The sequence below is a fragment of the Eptesicus fuscus genome, chromosome 11, assembly GCF_027574615.1.
Source record: "Eptesicus fuscus isolate TK198812 chromosome 11, DD_ASM_mEF_20220401, whole genome shotgun sequence".
NCBI classification, from domain to species: Eukaryota; Metazoa; Chordata; class Mammalia; order Chiroptera; family Vespertilionidae; genus Eptesicus; species Eptesicus fuscus.
In genome coordinates, this window is record NC_072483.1 from 14754478 (window position 1) to 14771483 (window position 17006).

Below are 17006 nucleotides of genomic sequence, written 5' to 3' on the forward strand. Positions count from 1 at the left end.
AACTATACTATTGAAGTGTAAAACTTTTAGGTTGCTTAATCATGGCTTTAAACTCTGCTATCTGGCATCATTGGGGAATTAGAGGATTGAACTTAAATGCTTGTCACATCTCAAAGAATTTAATACTTTAACACTATAACTATTCATATATTCAGAATTGCCATTACCTCATGGTCAGAATAATGAATAGAGTTATTTTACACTATGCTATGTATATGGGCTAGTAAATATCCATCTAAGAGTTTACTGTATATATTGATCTCTTTAAATGGTTCAACAATTTTATATTAAATTCATGTAAATATGGTCAAATTTATTGGGATGACATCTATATATATAAAAGCCTAAGTGACCCTTACAACTGAATGATGGAACGATTAGTAGACCAGTTGCTATGACATGCCCTGACCACCACAGAGAAGATGCTCAACATAGGAGCTGCCCTCTGGTGGTCAGTGTGCTCCCACAGCCAACCTCCCGCGGTGGACCAACCTCCCACAGTCCCTCCCAGCCGGCCAGCCCCGATCGCCTGGATTGGGACTGGGCAAGACGGCCCAGATCAGCCCCAATTGCTGGCCAGGCTGAGGGACCCCACCTGTGCACGAATTCATGCACTGGGCCTCTAGTTAGTTAATAAGATCATAGTGGTTTCAAGTGTACATTTCTATGCTACATGACCTGCATATTGCATTGTGTGCCCACCATCCACAGTCAAATCGTCTTCTGTCACCAATACTTGTTATTACCTGTCTTGTTGATGATAAGCATTTTAAAAGGTGTGAGGTAGTATCTTATTATAGTTTTGGTTTGCATTTCCTCCATAGCTAGTGAAGTTGAACATCTTTTCATATATCTGTTAGACTTTTGAATGTCTTCTTGGGAGAGGTGTCTGTTTATGTCCTCTGCCCATTTTATTATTGGATTGTTTGTTTGGTGTTGAGTTGTATGAGTGCTTTATATATATACTAGAGGCCCAGTGTGCGATTGAAATCATGTGAGGAGGCACCCTGTGGGGTGCCGGGACCTGCGCCTGACTCGCAGTATCCCCCAGCCCCCCGCCTGTGTCTGCTCTGGGGCCGCCCAAGCCGCCGCGCCGGCTCTGACAGTCCCCCCTGCCTCTGTCTCCGTCTCTGCTCTGGGCCTCACCTGCATGCGCAACCTCCTCCTGTCTGGTCGTGACCCGTTACGGAGTCCCGGCATAATTTGCATACTACCTCTTTGTGTATATATGTATATATTTTGGATATCAATCCCTGTTGGAGCTGTTGTTTGCAAATATCATCTCCCATTTGGTTGGTTGCATTTTGTTTTGTTGGCAGTTTCTTTTCTTGTTTTCTTTCTTGTGCAGAAGTTTTTGCCCTTTCCTTGCCTTTGGGGTCAAATTTATAAAATGTTCTCTAAGACCTGGGTCCTTAAGTTTAGTACCTATGTTTTCTTCTATGTAACTTATTGTTTCAAGTCTTATATTTAGGTCTTTGATTCATTTTGAAGTAATTTTTGTACATAGGAACAAACTAATCTAGTTTCAGTTTTTGTATGCGGCTTTCCAATTTTCCCAGCACCATTTATTGAAGAGGCTTTCTTTTCTCCATTGTGTGACTTTTGCTCTTTTTTCAAAAATTATTTGCCCATATATATATGGTTTTATTTCTGGGCTCTCCATTTTGTTCTACTAGTCTGTGTCTTGTTTTTCTGCCAATACCATGTTGTTTTGATTATTGTAGCTCTGTAGTATAATGTGAAGTCAGTATGATAGGTCCAGCTTCAGTCTTTGTTCTCAGGATTGCTTTGTCTATTCAGTCTTTTGTGGTTCCATATAAATCTGATGATATTTTGTTCTATTTCTTTAAAAAATGATATTGGGGCCCAACTGGTGTCGCTCGGTGGTTGAGCATTGACCTATGAACCAGGAGGTCACAGTTCGATTCCTGGTCAGGGCACGTGTCCAGGTTGTGGTCTCAATCCCCAGTGGGGGGTGTATAGGAGGCAGCCAACTAGTAATTCTCTCGCATCATTGATGTTTCTATTTCTCTCTCCATCTCCCTTTCTCTTTGAAATCAATAAAAATGTATTTTTTAAAAATTACCCTGGGACTCTGGCCCATGTTGCACAATGGTTAGTTAGAGAGTCATCCCATGCACCAAAGGGTTGCGGATTCGATTCCCAGTCAAGGACATGTACCTGAGTTGCAGCTTCAGTCCTTGATTAGGATGTGTGTGGGAGGCAACCAATCAGTGTGTCTCTCTCACATCAATGGTTCTCTCTTTCTCTCTCTCCCTTCCTCCCCACCTTCCACTCTCTAAAAACCAATGAAGAAAATATCCTCCAGTGAGGATTCACAACAACAAAAAAGACAGTGGGATTTTGATGGGGATTGCATTAAATCTGTATATTGCTTTGAGTAATATGGCTATTTTAACTATGTTATTCTTCCAATCCTTGAACATGGAATATCTTTCCATTTCATTGTGTAGTTTTCAATTTCTTTTGATAATGTTTTGTATTTTCAGTATATAACAGTGATGGCGAACCTATGACACGCGTGTCAGCACTGACACGCGTAGCCATTTCTGATGAACTGCGGCCGCAGTTCAAACATTTGCTGCTCCTGAGGATGAAACATTTGCGACTAGAGTCTTGGAGTTAGTTTTTTCCTCAAAGTGACACACTACCAGAGTTATGCTCAGTTTTTTTGCTAAGTTTGACACACCAAGCTCAAAAGGTTGCCCATCACTGGTATATAAGTTCTTCACATCCTTTGTTAAATTTATTCCTAAATATTTTATTCTTTTTGTTGCAATTGCAAAAGGAATATTTTTGTTTCATTTCTTTTTCTGAAGTTTCATTGTTAGTATATAGGAAGGCAGTAGATTTTTGTACATTGATTTTGTATCCTGCAACTTTACTATGTTTGTTTATTGTTTCTAATAGTTTTTTTTGGTGTAGTCTTTAGGCTTTTTAATATACAGAATTGTGTTATCTACAAAGAGTGACACTTTAACTTCTTCATTCCCAATTTGGATGCCTTTTATTTCTTTTACCTGATTGCTCTGGCAAGGATTTTCAGGAAAAAAAAACAAAAACAAATATATATATATATTTATATATTTATATTAGAGGCCTAGTGCATGAATTTGTGCACGGGTGAGGTCTGGCCAGCCTGGCCCCAATTGGGGTGGATTGGGGCTGGGCCTGTCAGGAGGAGGAGACGGTGGGAGGTTGGCTGGCTGGCCCACCCTGATCAGGGCCCAATTAGGGCTGGGCTGGCTTGGGGGAGGGGCTGAGGGCGATTGGCCAGCGGGCCCTGCCCCCAATTGGGGTGGGTGGCCGATTGGGGCAAGGCAAGCCATAGGGAGGGGCTGTGGGCAGTGGGCCAGCTGGCCCCACCCCTAAGTGGGGTGGTGGGGGCCCATCAGGGGCAGGGCTGGCTGGGGGGTGGCGCACAGGCGGTTGGCCAGCCAGCGCTGTGCTGACTGGGGTTGGGGTCCGATCTGGGGTGGGGCTGGGCAGGAGGAGGGGCTGCAGGAGGTTGACTGGCTGGCCCCACCCCCTATTGGGGTAGGGGGAGCAATCAGGGGCGGGGCCAGCGGGGGGGGGAGGGGCTGTGGGCCATTCAGGGTGGGGTGGGCTGATCAGGGCTAGGGCCAGCTGGGGGAGGGGCCGAGAGATGTTGGCCGGCTGGCCCCAACCCTGATCAGGCGGGTTCGTGGGCTTCATAGCGACGGGTTGTTTGGGTCATTCCGTGTTATGGTTTCTGGTTTTTTATATATATAAGATATATATATATCCTACCTAATAATAGACAAATATGCAAATTGACCATACCTCTGACACACCCACAAGCCACGCCCACAAGCCACACCCACCATCCAATCAGAGCGAGTATGCAAATTAACCCATCCAAGATGGCTACAGAGCAAGGTTTCCCAGGCAACAGAGGGAAACAAGCTTTCCGAGAGCCGTTGCAGGCCTAAGCCTCCACTCAAGCTACAAAGTTTAAATTATAGAAGGTAAACAAATTCAAACAGAAATGGCCTCAGAATGGAGCTTGAGAGAGCAGGCCAGGGTTGCCACCAGCAACGGGAAGCAAAGCTTTCCGCACACCCTGGCCGGCACCACCCGCTTAAGGCAACAAAGTTTCAATTATAACCCCAACACAAATGGCTGCCTCTACGGAGGGAGCCCCAGGCTTGGCTCTGCTCCAGGCTACAAAGTTTCAATTGTAGAAGGAAAATAAATTCCAGATACCAGGGCCTCTGCTTGGGTTGCCAGGGGGCGTGGCCGGCCTGCAAACCACCACAGGCCCCTCGCTCAGGCCGTCCCACACCTCAAGGGAACCCCACCCTGATCAGGGACACCCTTCAGGGCAAACCAGCTGGCCCCCACCCCTGTACCAGGCCTCTGTCTTATCTAATAAAAGAATAATATGCAGATTGATCATCACTGCAACACACAATATAGCTGCCACATGTGGTCAAAGATCCTGTCCCCATGTGGACACAAGATGGCCAGCAGGAGAGGGCAGTTGAGAGGGACCAGGCCTGCAAGGGAGGGCAGTTGGAGGTGATCAACCCTGCAGGAGAGGGCAGTTAGGGGTGACCAGACCGGCAGAGGAGGGAAGTTGGGGGCAAACAGGCTGGCAGGGGAGTGGTTAGGGGGTGATCAGGCTGGCAGGCAGAAGCAGTTAGGGGCAATCAGGAAGGCAGGCAGGCAAGCAGTTGGGAGCCAGCAGTCCTGGATTGTGAGAGGGATGTCCGACTGCCCGTTTAGGCCCGATCCCTAAACGGGCAGTCAGACATCCCTCCAGGGGTCCCAGATTAGAGAGGGTACAGGCTGGGCTGAGGGACAACCCCCCTCCGTGCACGAATTTTGTGCACCGGGCCTCTATTTTATATATATAAAAGGCTAATATGCTAAGTGTCTGTCCAACTGGTAGCTATGACGCACACTGACTACTAGAGGGCAGACGCTCAACGCAGGAGTCGTTGAGCTGCAGTGACTTGGCAGCGGTGGTTCTCGGGTGACACACTCAGAAACCAGAGAGGAGGGAGCCTGATTCATTGTGGGGCTGCGCGATTCCACCTTCAGCTGTGGGTTATGTTGTCCTGGGGCACTGTCAGCACCAAATCTGGTTTACTGCACACTTGTGTTTGCGTACAACAGCGACTTTGCAGAGTGCCCTCTCGCACTCTGTGACCCCTCGGGGTATTTTGGACAGCCGGTTTCAGCCCGATCCCCACAGGCCAGGCTGAGGGACCCCACCTGCTGGAGGGATCCCATTCACTCCGCAGACGCCCTTTGAGGCATGACGCCACCCCAGGTGTAGCCAGCCAGGGAGGGATCGTGGGAAGTTGGCTCCAGGTCATGTCCGGCCCGTCTCACCCAGTCCCGCCCCGCCAGCCACCTTCTAATTCATTTCCTTTCAATGTGCACAAATCCGTGCACTGGGTCACTAGTGTTGAATATGAGTGGTGAGAGTGAGCACCCTTGTCTTTTTTCTGATTTTAGAGGAAAAACATTCAGTTTTTCATCATTGAGTATGATATTGGCTGAGGGTTTGTGATATATGGCCTTTATTATGTTGAGCTACTTTCCTTCTATACCCATTTTATTGAGTGTTTTAATCATAAATGGATGTTGTATCTTATCAAAAGCTTTTTCTGCATCTATTGATAAGATCATATAATTTTTATTCTTTGTTTTGTTAAGTTGGAGTATTACATTGATCGATTTGTGTGTGTTGAACCATCCTTGTGTCCCTGGAATGAACCCCACTTGATTGCGATACATTATTTTTTTAATGTATTGTTGTATTCCTTTTGTTAGTGTTTTGTTTAGGATTTTTGCCTCAGTATTCATCAGAGATTTTGGTCTGTAGTGTCCTTTTTTTGTTATCCATGCCAGGTTTTGGTTCAGAGTTATGTTGGCTTTATAAAATATGTTAGGAAGGATTGCCTTTTCTTCCATTTTTTGGAAGAGTTTGAGAAGGCTAGGGTCTTCTTTGAATGTTTGATAGAATTCACTAATGAAGCCATTCGATCCTGCACTTTTATTTTTTGGGAGGTTTTTCTTTTTTTAAATTATTTTTTTTAATATATATTTTATTGATTCTTCACAGAGAGGAAGAGAGAGGGATAGAGAGTTAGAAACATCGATGAGAGAGAAACATCGATCAGCTGCCTCCTGCACACGCCCTACTGGGGATGTGCCCGCAACCAAGGTACATGCCCTTGACCGGAATCGAACCTGGGACCCTTGAGTCCGCAGGCCGATGCTCTATCCACTGAGCCAAACCGGTTTCGGCTATTTTTTGGGAGGTTTTTGATGGTTGTTCCAATTTCCTCACTGTTGATCAGTATATTTAGATTTTTCAATTCTTCATAATTCAGCCTAGGAAGGTTATATATATCTAGGAACTTATCCATTGCTTCTAAGTTACTGAATTTGGTGGCAGATAGTCTTTTATAGTATTCTAGTGTGTTCCTTTGTATATCTGATGTCTGTGGTAACTTCTCTTTCATTTCTGAATTTGTTTATATGAGTTCTCTTTTTTTTCTTAGTGAATATAGCCAGGGGCTTGTTAATTTTAATAATATTTTTTAAAGAATCAGGTCTTTGTTGTAGTAATTTTTCATATAGTCTTTTGTTGACTATTTCATTCAATTCTCCAGTTTTTATTTCTTTTCGTCTAATGACTTTGGGTTGTTTTTGTTCTTTTTCTAGTTCTTTAAGATATATTAGATTGTTTACTTGGGATTTCTTATTTTTTTTGAGATAGGCATGTAAAGATATAAACTTACCTCTTATTACTGCTTTTGCATCCTAGAAGTTTTGATATGTTGTATTGTCATTCTCATTTGTCTCTATATATCTTCTGATCTCACCTTTTATTTATTTTTGACCCAATCATTTTTAGTAGTATGTTGTTTAATTTCCACATATTTGTGGGGGTTTTTACATTTCTTGCAGTTGGTTTTTTTTTTTTTTTTAATCTTCACTTAAGGATATGTTTTTACTGACTTTAGAGAGGAAGGAAGGGAGAGAGAAAAATATCTATCGCATCCCAACCATGGATCAAACCCACAACCTAGTTATGTGCCCAGGCTGGGAATCAAACCTGCAACCCTTCGGTGTATTGGACGGTGCTTCAACCAACTGAGCCACCCCAGAAAGGGCTGCAGTTGATTTCTAATGTCAAAGCATTGTGGTCAGAGAATATGCTTAGTAGGTATGTTATCAGTCTTGAATTTGTTGAGGTTAGTTTTGTGACCCAATATACGATCTATCCTTGAGGATGTTCCATGTGCACTGGAGAAAAATGTATAATCTGATGTTCTGGGATGAAAGGTTCTGTAAATGTCAATTATGTCCATTTGGTCTAATGTGTCATTTAAGTCTGATATTTATTTCTTGATTTTCTGTTTGGATGTTCTGCCTAGAGCTGTCAATGGAATATTAAGGTTCCCGTTCATGATTATGTTTTTGTCTGTTTCTTTTTAGTTCTGTTAGTAGTTGCTTTATATATTTTGGTGCTCCCTGATTGGGTTCATATATAGTAAGAAGTGTTATGTTATCTTGATTAGTGTCCCCTTTATCATATAAAATGTCCATCTTTGTATCTTATTACTTTTGTTATCTTGAAATCTATTTTTGTCAGATATAAGTATGGCTACACCTGCTCTTCTGTGGATGCTATTTGCTTGGAGAATCATTTTCCACCCTTTTACTTTGAGTCTAACTTTATCTTTGCAGCTTGGATATGTCTCCAAAAGTACCATGTGGTTGGGTTTTACTTTGTGATCCAATCTGCTACTCAGTGTCTCTTTTTGGTGAAGTCAGTCCCTTTAAATTTAGGGTAATTATTGATGTACTAGTGGCATGAATTCATGCACATTGAAAGGGAAGTAATTAGAAGAAATATTTTAATATTGCTATTTGCCCTTTCTCTCTCAGCACCTGGGAGCCAGGCAGTGGCCCCATCCCCCACGGTCGGTCTCTGTCTATGGGGCAATAGGTGGGGCAATCAGGCCCCTGCTCATACCTGCCTTGGCCTGGCACCTCCTGCTCACCTACTCCACCATCCCACTGCAGTCCCACTCTCGTCAGGGCCCATCGGGGCCAGCAGTACCTCCACTGCCACACACTGCCAGCGCTGATGCCTGCCATGTTCTGCGCCACCCCCTGGTGGTCAGCGCACATCATAGCGAGTGGTTGAACTCCTGATCTCCTAGTTGAACTCGTGGTTGAACCATTGCCCAAGGGAATAATTTGCATATTAGGCTTTGATTATATAGGATGAGGATCCCCTATAGCCATTTTATCTTTTGTTTTCTGGGAGCTCTGTGCCCCATTGGTTCTTTTCCTTTGTGTTTCTGTCTTTTTGTTTGGTGGTATTCCATACTTCTTTCCTCTTTTTTTAAGCTGTATGTCTCAGTTTTTGTGTGTGTTGTATGTGTGGTTATCATTAGGTTTATGAAAAGGAAAATTTCATATATACAGTAGCTTTTTTTAAAAAATGCTTCTGATCTCCATCCTTCTTTGCAAATTCACATCTTTCACCCCTGCCTTTTTGTGTTTTTGTTGTCACAGAATATCCTTGTATATGCTGCAAGTTTGTTGGTGATCTTACTCATAGTTTTGTGACTTTTTGTTCTTTGTTTCAGGTAGAATAAGACCCTTGAGTATTTCCTGCAATGCAGGTCTTCTGGTGATAAATTTTCTTAACTTTTGTATGCCTGAAGAAATCTTTATTTCTCCTTTATAGCTAAAGGATAACTTTGTTGGATATATTATTTTTGGTTGGTAATTTCTTTCAGTAGTTTGAATTTTGGTTCCACTTTTTTCTAGCTTACAGAGTTTCTACTGACAAGTCCAATGATAACCTAATAGGCTTTCCTTTATAGGTTACTTTCTTACTTTCCCTGGCTGCCTTGAGAATTCTTTCATTGTCATTAATTCTTGACAATTTTAATACAATGTGTCTTGGAGAAAGCCTTTTTGGATTGAGGTAATTAGGTGTTCTGTTTGCTTCTTGGATTGGAGGATCCAGTTCTTCTCATTGGTTTGGGAAGTTCTCATCAACTATTTGTTAGAATAGCCTCTCTATTCTTTTCTCCCTCTCTTCTCCTTGTGGTATGCCTGTTCTCATATTGTTCTTTCTGATGGAATCAGAGAGTTCTAATAGAGTTCTTTCGTGTGTTTTTTTTTTTTTTTATGCTCAAGTCTCTTCTTCCCTCTGCATTATTTCTAGATTTCTATCTTCAATATCACTAATCCTTTCCTCCAGCTGCTGTTTCCTATGCTCACTACTTCATCCTCAGTCTCTTTTATCCAGTTCTCTACCTCCAGAATTTGTTTGGTTCTTATCAACAGTTTCAATCTCTTTAGTAAAGTATTGCTTTGTTCGTTGATTTGTTTTCTGAGCTCATTAAATTGCCTGTCTGTATTTTCTTGCATCTTGTTTTCTTTCTTTCTTTCTTTCTTTCTTTCTTTCTTTCTTTCTTTCTTTCTTTCTTTCTTTCTATTACTTTTTAAATATTTTTATTGATTTCAGAGAAGCGGGGAGAGGGAGATAGAAACATCAATGATGAGAGAGAATCACTCATCGGCTGCCTCCTGCACACTCCCCACTGGGGATCATACCTGCAACCCGAATTGAACCTGGGACCCTTTAGTCCACAGTCTGATGCTCCATCCATTGAGCTAAACTCTGTTGAGTTTTCTCAGAACTGCCATTTAGAGTTCTTGAATTTCTGTTGTTTAGATAATATATTTCCATGTTTTTAAGTTTGTTTTCTGGATATTTTTTATTTTCTTTTTGATCTGCCTCGCTACCTTAGTTATTCACGGTATTTGATGGATTCCTTCTCTGTCTATGCATCTATGTATGAGTGGCATTTATCTAGAAGGTTAATATGAAGAGATCTTTCTGTTATATTCCAGTAGTCAGTGATGAATCAGAAGCTTTTTAGCTCTCTTGCACTTCTCTGGCTATTCAGATCTCCATGTGGTGGTGTTCCCTAAGAATGTGGTTTCCTTCCCTGTGATAGTGTTTCCAGGTTCCAGGGGAATGTGGTAGGCAATGGGGCTCCAAATCTGTGAAATCCCAGTGCTGTCCTCTGCAGTCAGGCACAGTAGGAGTTGGGGTGGGCTGGGGTAACCTGGCTGGCTTCTTCGTTGTTTTGTCCTCCAGGTAGTAGCGTCCTTGGACCTCCACGGGGTCCTCCCTGTGCCCTGACCCAGGACTGGTCACATAGTGTACACTTTGCTTAGGGAAATAAAGTGAATCTGTAGTACCAGTTCTTGGCTTTGTAGATAATGTGCTCTGCAACTTGACACCAAGTGTGAAGGGAGGCAAGTTCTGGGAGGTCACAGAGCCTCCAGGCTCTATGTCTTTATTTTTCTCTGGAATGTGGACCACCGGACAAGTGCGGCCACAAGATGCTGTGTTATTGCCCAGGTCTCTGGGCTCAGCCACTGCTCGTACTGCCTACTCCTGCAAGAATGCCCACAAAATCTCTTTGCTTCTTCCAGCTGATGGTCTTGCCAGCCACAGCCTGATTCCTCCCCTCTCTAAGCTGAGCCCCATCATGAGCTCAGGCTGTAGGGCTATGTGCCTGGCTTGTCTCAGCTTTTCTTCCTTCTTGCCTGCCGGGTTCGCTCCCACTTGCCCATGTTTAGATCTTTCAATGTGTAGATCTCTAAGGTGTGTTTGTGCACTGAGGAGGGAATCCTTTGTTGAGTTATAGCTGTTCAAACTGTTGAAACTTCAAGGGGAAAGACCAAGGGGATCTCTCATGTTGTCATTCCTCTCAATTTCAATTTCTAAACATTTCAATTTAGACTAGACATATTTTAGTTGCTCAGTAGCCAAATGTGGCTATTGGCTAATACAGCGATTTTACACCTTTTTCATATCATGTTGCACATAAACTAATTACTAAAATTCTGTGGCACACCAAAAAATATTTTTTTTCCTATCTGGACAAAAATGTAGGTATAATTTTGATTCATTCATGCTAGGCGGTTATTGTTGTGTTGGCTGTTGTCATTTTTTTTTATTTGACAATATAAGGGAAAAGAGGTCAGCACCTCCTTTAAACATACCTATTGTATGTTTTAAAAATTCCTACAGGACACCAGTTGAAAATTGCTGGGATAATGTATTGGACAGTGCAGTTCAAAAGGAGTTAAAGATTACTATATTTGCCAGTCCTCCTTTAATATCTTTTGTCTCATTAGGACTTATGGTGTTTTAATTATTTTTCTGTAAAATAAAACTTAGGTCATATAGACTTTACCAAGAATACCTTTTATGGTATTCTCTGGCTTGGAGTTTTGAGAGAGGTGGAGAATGGGAAAGTCTTTCTGGGAAGAATTCATAGCTAATGATAAATTGTGATGATCTTTGAATGCCTGCCATCTAAGTGTTCTGTTTTTATTTCTCCATCTTGCATTAGCAGAGACTAGTGAGATTGTTTGGAAAATGAGCACAATATTTAAATATTTTTATATAAATTTAAAATTAGACATAATAAAGGAAGGTTTTTTTTATATTAGAAAAAAAATTCTAGGAGCTGGATAAGGAAAGTGGGTCAAGAAAGCTAATTATCACCCAATGAGCATTATCTATTTTATCTATTCTTGCAGAAAATCCCCAAAAGATAATGAAGGCAGAATCTTTTGCCTCCTTTCTAGCACTTCATCTACAAGTAAATTGTGGCTCCTGTTATCAAATAAGTTTGATATTGCCCATCTCACCAATTGCTACTTCATTTTCTTATTTAGATAGTCAAGTGAAATTATCTAGTTAGGTATTGTGTGTTTTAAAAATTATTGTGGCACACTGGTTTAAAGTCGCTGATCTAGGCAGGTCAGAGAACTGCAGGGGGATTTGGAAGAACTTCGCCATAGTTTTATCCTGGCTTTAGCCTTTTGGTACAGTTTACCCTGAGTGGAGACTATACTATACTAGACTGTCAGCTATCTGCTTGCTACCTTTTAGCAGTGCTCTAAATGCATGTGTCTATGCTAGAAATGAAATGTAAATGCTAATAATTACACTGCTCACATAAGTTCCTGAGACACATTAGGAGATGGCCCTCCAGTCAGTGTTTAACAGTGATGCCAAAAAGCAGACAAGTAGTGTATTATCTTTGAGCAATCTGCTTCTTAGTATATATGTTAGTGACACACACACACACACACACACATATACATACACACATATATATATATATATATCTATATATATATATATATATCAGGAGTCATACACTAGAATGTTCATAGCAGCATTGTTTGAAATAGTCAAAAAGTGTCCATTAACAGGAAAATGGATGAGTTGTGGTAATATGCATCAGAATATCTGATAGCAGTGAGAATAAATGAACTTCGGATACACACACATACCAGGCTTCATCAAAAGAGGTTTCATTTCTTATTCTCTAAATCAAAGTAGCCACAGGGTTGGGAATATAAGAATATCTTAGCCTAGATGAGTAAAAAGGAAGAAAGAAGAAAAAAAATTCTAGGAGCTGGAAAACTTCCTTTATTATGTCTAAAGTTGTGAGAACTCTGTGTTGTTTTCTCAAACTGAGAATCAGAAAAACAATCATAATTAGCCAGTACATTCACCATTTTCTTGGACATTTTTAAATTTCCGAAGTGAATATAACATTTTATCTAGCAATCTAGCTAGCTAGTTCCATCCATCTTCATAGGCATCATCTTGTTCATGTCTCAGCATGCTATGCTCGTTTGTACATACTTTAATGTTTGAGAATTTCCCCCAACTTAAATTTGATTTATATAAACTTAATAGAGTGCTAGCAGTGCTTGGATAAAGAAAATTTTTAAGTTGATTTGATACTAAATTTTATCCTCATTTTAAAAAATATCTGAACAATAATTTTTTTAAATATATGTTATTGATTTTTTACAGAGAGGAAGAGAGAGGGATAGAGAGTTAGAAACATCAATGAGAGAGAAACATCGATCAGCTGCCTCCTGCACACCCCCCACTGGGGATGTGCCCGCAACCAAGGTACATGCCCTTGACCGGAATCGAACCTGGGACCTTTCAGTTCGCAGGCTGACGCTCTATCCACTGAGCCAAATCGGTTTTGGCTGAACAATAATTTTTAACCAACTATTATTAATTTTTGAAGGGAAAATATCTTAGGTCTGATTATAATTTTTCTCTTTTTGGGCCTGTGATTTTTCAATACAAAGAAGATTTTAAAACCTCTCATGTTAATGTTTAGGGGGAGAAAAAAAAGGGGGCAATCATAAATTATAATGGCAAATATAAACACGCCGTTCATTAGGTTTCACTTTGTTTTCTATTTCTTTAGTGGTTTTTGGCAAATTTGTCATATCAAGAAGCACTTTCAGACACACAAGTTGCCATTGTTAACATTTTGTCCTCAACTTCTGGTAAGAAATGTATCTTTAAAATCTGCATTATGAATCAAGATATATTTCTAATATACATATATATACACACATTTTTATCTTGTTATAAATTATGTCATTTGTTCTCATTACATAAGTGTATTGTAACTATTTCTTAATCTTTATAGTTTTATGCCATAGCCTTGTGCTATTTATATTTCTAACAAATACTTTACACTATTTTGTATACCGATATGCTGGCTCTTTGTATTATAGTTGCCCTATCTTTCACATATTCTTTGCAAAGATCTTTTTCTAGATCCTTTGGCTAAATGTAATTGCTTATCTTAGAACTATATTTGCCCTATGAAAGGTGTTTTTATTTTTAAAATTGAATCACCTTCCAAATCTAGAAGATAACAAAAGTGTTTTGAAGCTGTAAAAATAACTTTAACATACAAGTTTGATTATGATGATGTCAGAATATTATTCTGAATGCTCAGTTTAATTCTTTTATTAGTTTTTTAAAAAGGACTAGATTTGATCTATATTGTTGAAATAAACGTTTAGTTTAGAGGCTGGTTTTTTTGTGTATTAGTTTGGTTGTAGTCAGTACTCACCCAAGGATATTTTTCCAATGATTTTTAGAGAGAGTATAAGGGAGAGGGAGAGACAGACAGAGAGAAACATTGATTGGTTGTCTCCCACATGTGCCCCGACCAGGACTGGAGATCAAGTCTGCAACTGAGGTACATGCCCTTGACCAGAATCGAACCTGGGACCCTTCAGTCTGCAGGCCAATGCTCTATCCACTGAGCCAAACCAGCTAGGCCCGTGGTCGGCAAACTGCGGCTCGCGAGCCACATGCAGCTCTTTGGCCACTGGAGTGTGGCTCTTCCACAAAATACCATGGCCTGGGCGAGTCTATTTTGAAGAAGTGGCGTTAGAAGAAGTTTAAGTTTAAAAAATTTGGCTCTCAAAAGATATTTCAATCGTTGTACTGTTGATATTTGGCTCTGTTGACTAATGAGTTTGCTGACCACTGGGCTAGGCCTAGAGGCTGTTTTTGTGTATGAACATTTCAGCCTAGGTAACTGCAGTCTTATTCTTAGTCTTTTTTTTTTTCTTTTTTCTTTTTTAAAGAGAGGATGGGAGAGGGAGAGAGAGAGAGAAGCATTGATGATGAGAGAGAATCATTGATTGGCTGCCTCCTGCATGCCCCACACTAGGGATTGAGCCCGTAACTCAGGCATGTGCCCTGACTCGGAATTGAACTGTGACCTCCTAGTTCATAGGTCAGGACTCAACCACTGAGCCATGCCAGCCAGACTTATTCTTAGTTATTTAAAAAATGACAAAAATTAGTTTAAAAGTTAGGTGTATAATTTACTTATATAAATTATTAAATTGATAGTAAATAATTTTGACAGTATTTAAGCCAATGTATCTTTTTTCATCTTTTTCTCTCCATAGGACTTTTTACCTTAATCCTTGCTGCAGTATTTCCAAGTAACAGTGGAGATAGATTTACTCTTTCTAAATTATTAGCTGTAATTTTAAGGTAAGAATGTAGTGTAATAGCTTATTTATTACTCTGTTTAAAAATAGGATGTATAAAATTTTTCTGGTTGTGAGAGAGGATAATTTATGTTACAGTATACTGTATAAACAAAGAAAGATGAGGATAGTAGAAAGTTTTAAATGGATATTATGCTACTTAGCCCTGTGTCTTATCCTAGACTAGTTTTCTAAACCTCCCTGGGGAGGGTAACCTGAGGGAAGGACATAAATGGCATGTTGGTTGCCATTTATGTGACTGCAAACTTACTAAGTATTGTACTGATGTTCACATTTAAGTTAATGTGACAACTTAATGTTTATAATCTTCCAAATTTCCGTTTTCTTTTCTTACAACAGTTCCCATTTTTGTTTGGGTTTTGGTCTTTATTTCTCCCACTTCTAGATATCTAACATGCAGTCTTCTCTGATTGCCTCAGCCTCAATCTTTCATTTATTTTTTTATTTGGCATTTTTATATTATTGGGTAGCATCAATATTGTCAATAACTATGTTTTAATCTTTTATTTTTATTTAACTTTGTGTATGTTTGTCTTGTCTTCTCTATGAGATTGTAAGCCCTTGAAAGTCAAAACCTTTGTGCCACCAAAGGCCTAGATAGGGCTTTGCTCACTGACAGTACTCAAAAAGATGTGTTGGTTTGATTAAGCTATTGTTTTTGTGAGAGAAAATTAAAAATCAGAGAAAGTAGCAGAATGATTTAATGGAGAGATTGGTATTAGCTATCAGAGTTAGGTTTGAGTCACAGCTCTGCTCTGTGTCACTGAGCACTTCCCTTAGACTCTGGAAGAACTTCCTAGATCTCAGCTATATGATTTTGGTCAAGTACTTCCTTTCTTTGTGCTTAGTTTTCTCATGTGTGAAATGGGAATGGTAATAACAATAACACCTTCGTATAAGGTAATTTTGTACATTTTGTGTGGATTAAGTTAGTTAATACTATAGCTCTTTTACTAGATATTGCCCTGACTACTGGCTCATTTGGTTGGAACATTGTCCTGTAGACCAAAAGGTTGTGAGTTCAGTTCCTGGTCAGGGCACATGTCTAGGTTGCAGGTTTGGTCCTCGGGAGGCAGTCCATCTATGTTTCCTTCTCACATCAATCTTTCTCTCAAATCAATAAATATATCCTCGGGTGAGAATTTTAAAAATTGTTAGCTATTAATTAAATCACGAATTATTTGACAGTTTTATCCCAAAATTAGTCTTGATCATTTATAAATAATTTTCATCTTTATGATTAGTCCTTTTAAGGGATTTGTTATTTTGCTCATCAGTAACAACTGTTATTCTCATAGCATTGGAGGTGTTGTCCTGGTAAACCTGTCGGGGTCTGAAAAATCTGCTGGAAGAAATACAATAGGTAAGTTTCTGTTAGAGTATACAAGAAAATTTTGTGCATATCATCATCATGCCCACACAGAGGATGGGTACTAACTGGGGCTCTTTTTAAAAAACTTTTTCTTAGAGATAATGTTAAAAACATTCAAAAATATTTCATAGAATTCTCATGTAGCCTTCATCCAGATTCTCTGTTAACTACGTACATAGCTACAAAATATAGTTATAATAATCAGGAGTTAACATTGATTAGAATTATATTATCTAGTCGCTATAGTTCCTTTCCAGCTTCACCATTTTTTCACTAATGTTCTTTTTCTGATCCAGGATCACTTGTTGCATTTACTTGTCATATCTCCTCTCTTTCCTTCAATCTAGAACTACCCCTCAGTCTTCTTTTTGTCTTTCTGTCCTTTTGTTTGAGAACGTCCCTCAATTTGGGTTTGTCTGATATTTCTTTATGGTTAAATTTATGTTGTACCTTTTTGGAAAGAATACCATGGAAGCGGTATTATGTTCTGATCAGGACAGTATATCAGACACATGATGTTGATGTGATTAATGATGTTAATCTTAAGGTGGTGTCTGCCAGATTTTTCCCTTGCTTTTGATCCATTATTTAGATTTACAAAACAAAGTTAATCAGAACCCAGCCTAATGGTTTTCCTCTGGGTACTGTAGATATTTGAAGT

General features: G+C 40.0%; 1 protein-coding gene across 16 annotated transcripts in view; it reads left to right on the forward strand.

Annotated features, from left to right (window-relative positions):
- The window catches only part of SLC35F5 (solute carrier family 35 member F5), a 49871-nt gene that overhangs the window by 11343 nt on the left and 21522 nt on the right, over positions 1-17006 (forward strand). For 9 of the 16 annotated variants that reach the window (XR_008557424.1, XR_008557425.1, XM_008143462.3 and 6 more), the window contains 3 exons: positions 13356-13437; positions 14869-14956; positions 16272-16336. The exons of 2 other annotated variants lie outside the window; for them this stretch is intronic. Coding sequence is in view for 12 of the 14 variants with exons in the window: in XM_008143462.3 (XP_008141684.2) it covers positions 13356-13437; positions 14869-14956; positions 16272-16336 (235 nt within the window). In the remaining 2 variants the exon portion in view is untranslated. Of the gene's footprint in view, positions 1-13355; positions 13438-14868; positions 14957-16271; positions 16337-17006 lie in introns of those variants that run through there. 5 more of the 16 variants (XM_054723039.1, XM_054723038.1, XM_054723036.1 and 2 more) reach the window with 2 other exon arrangements.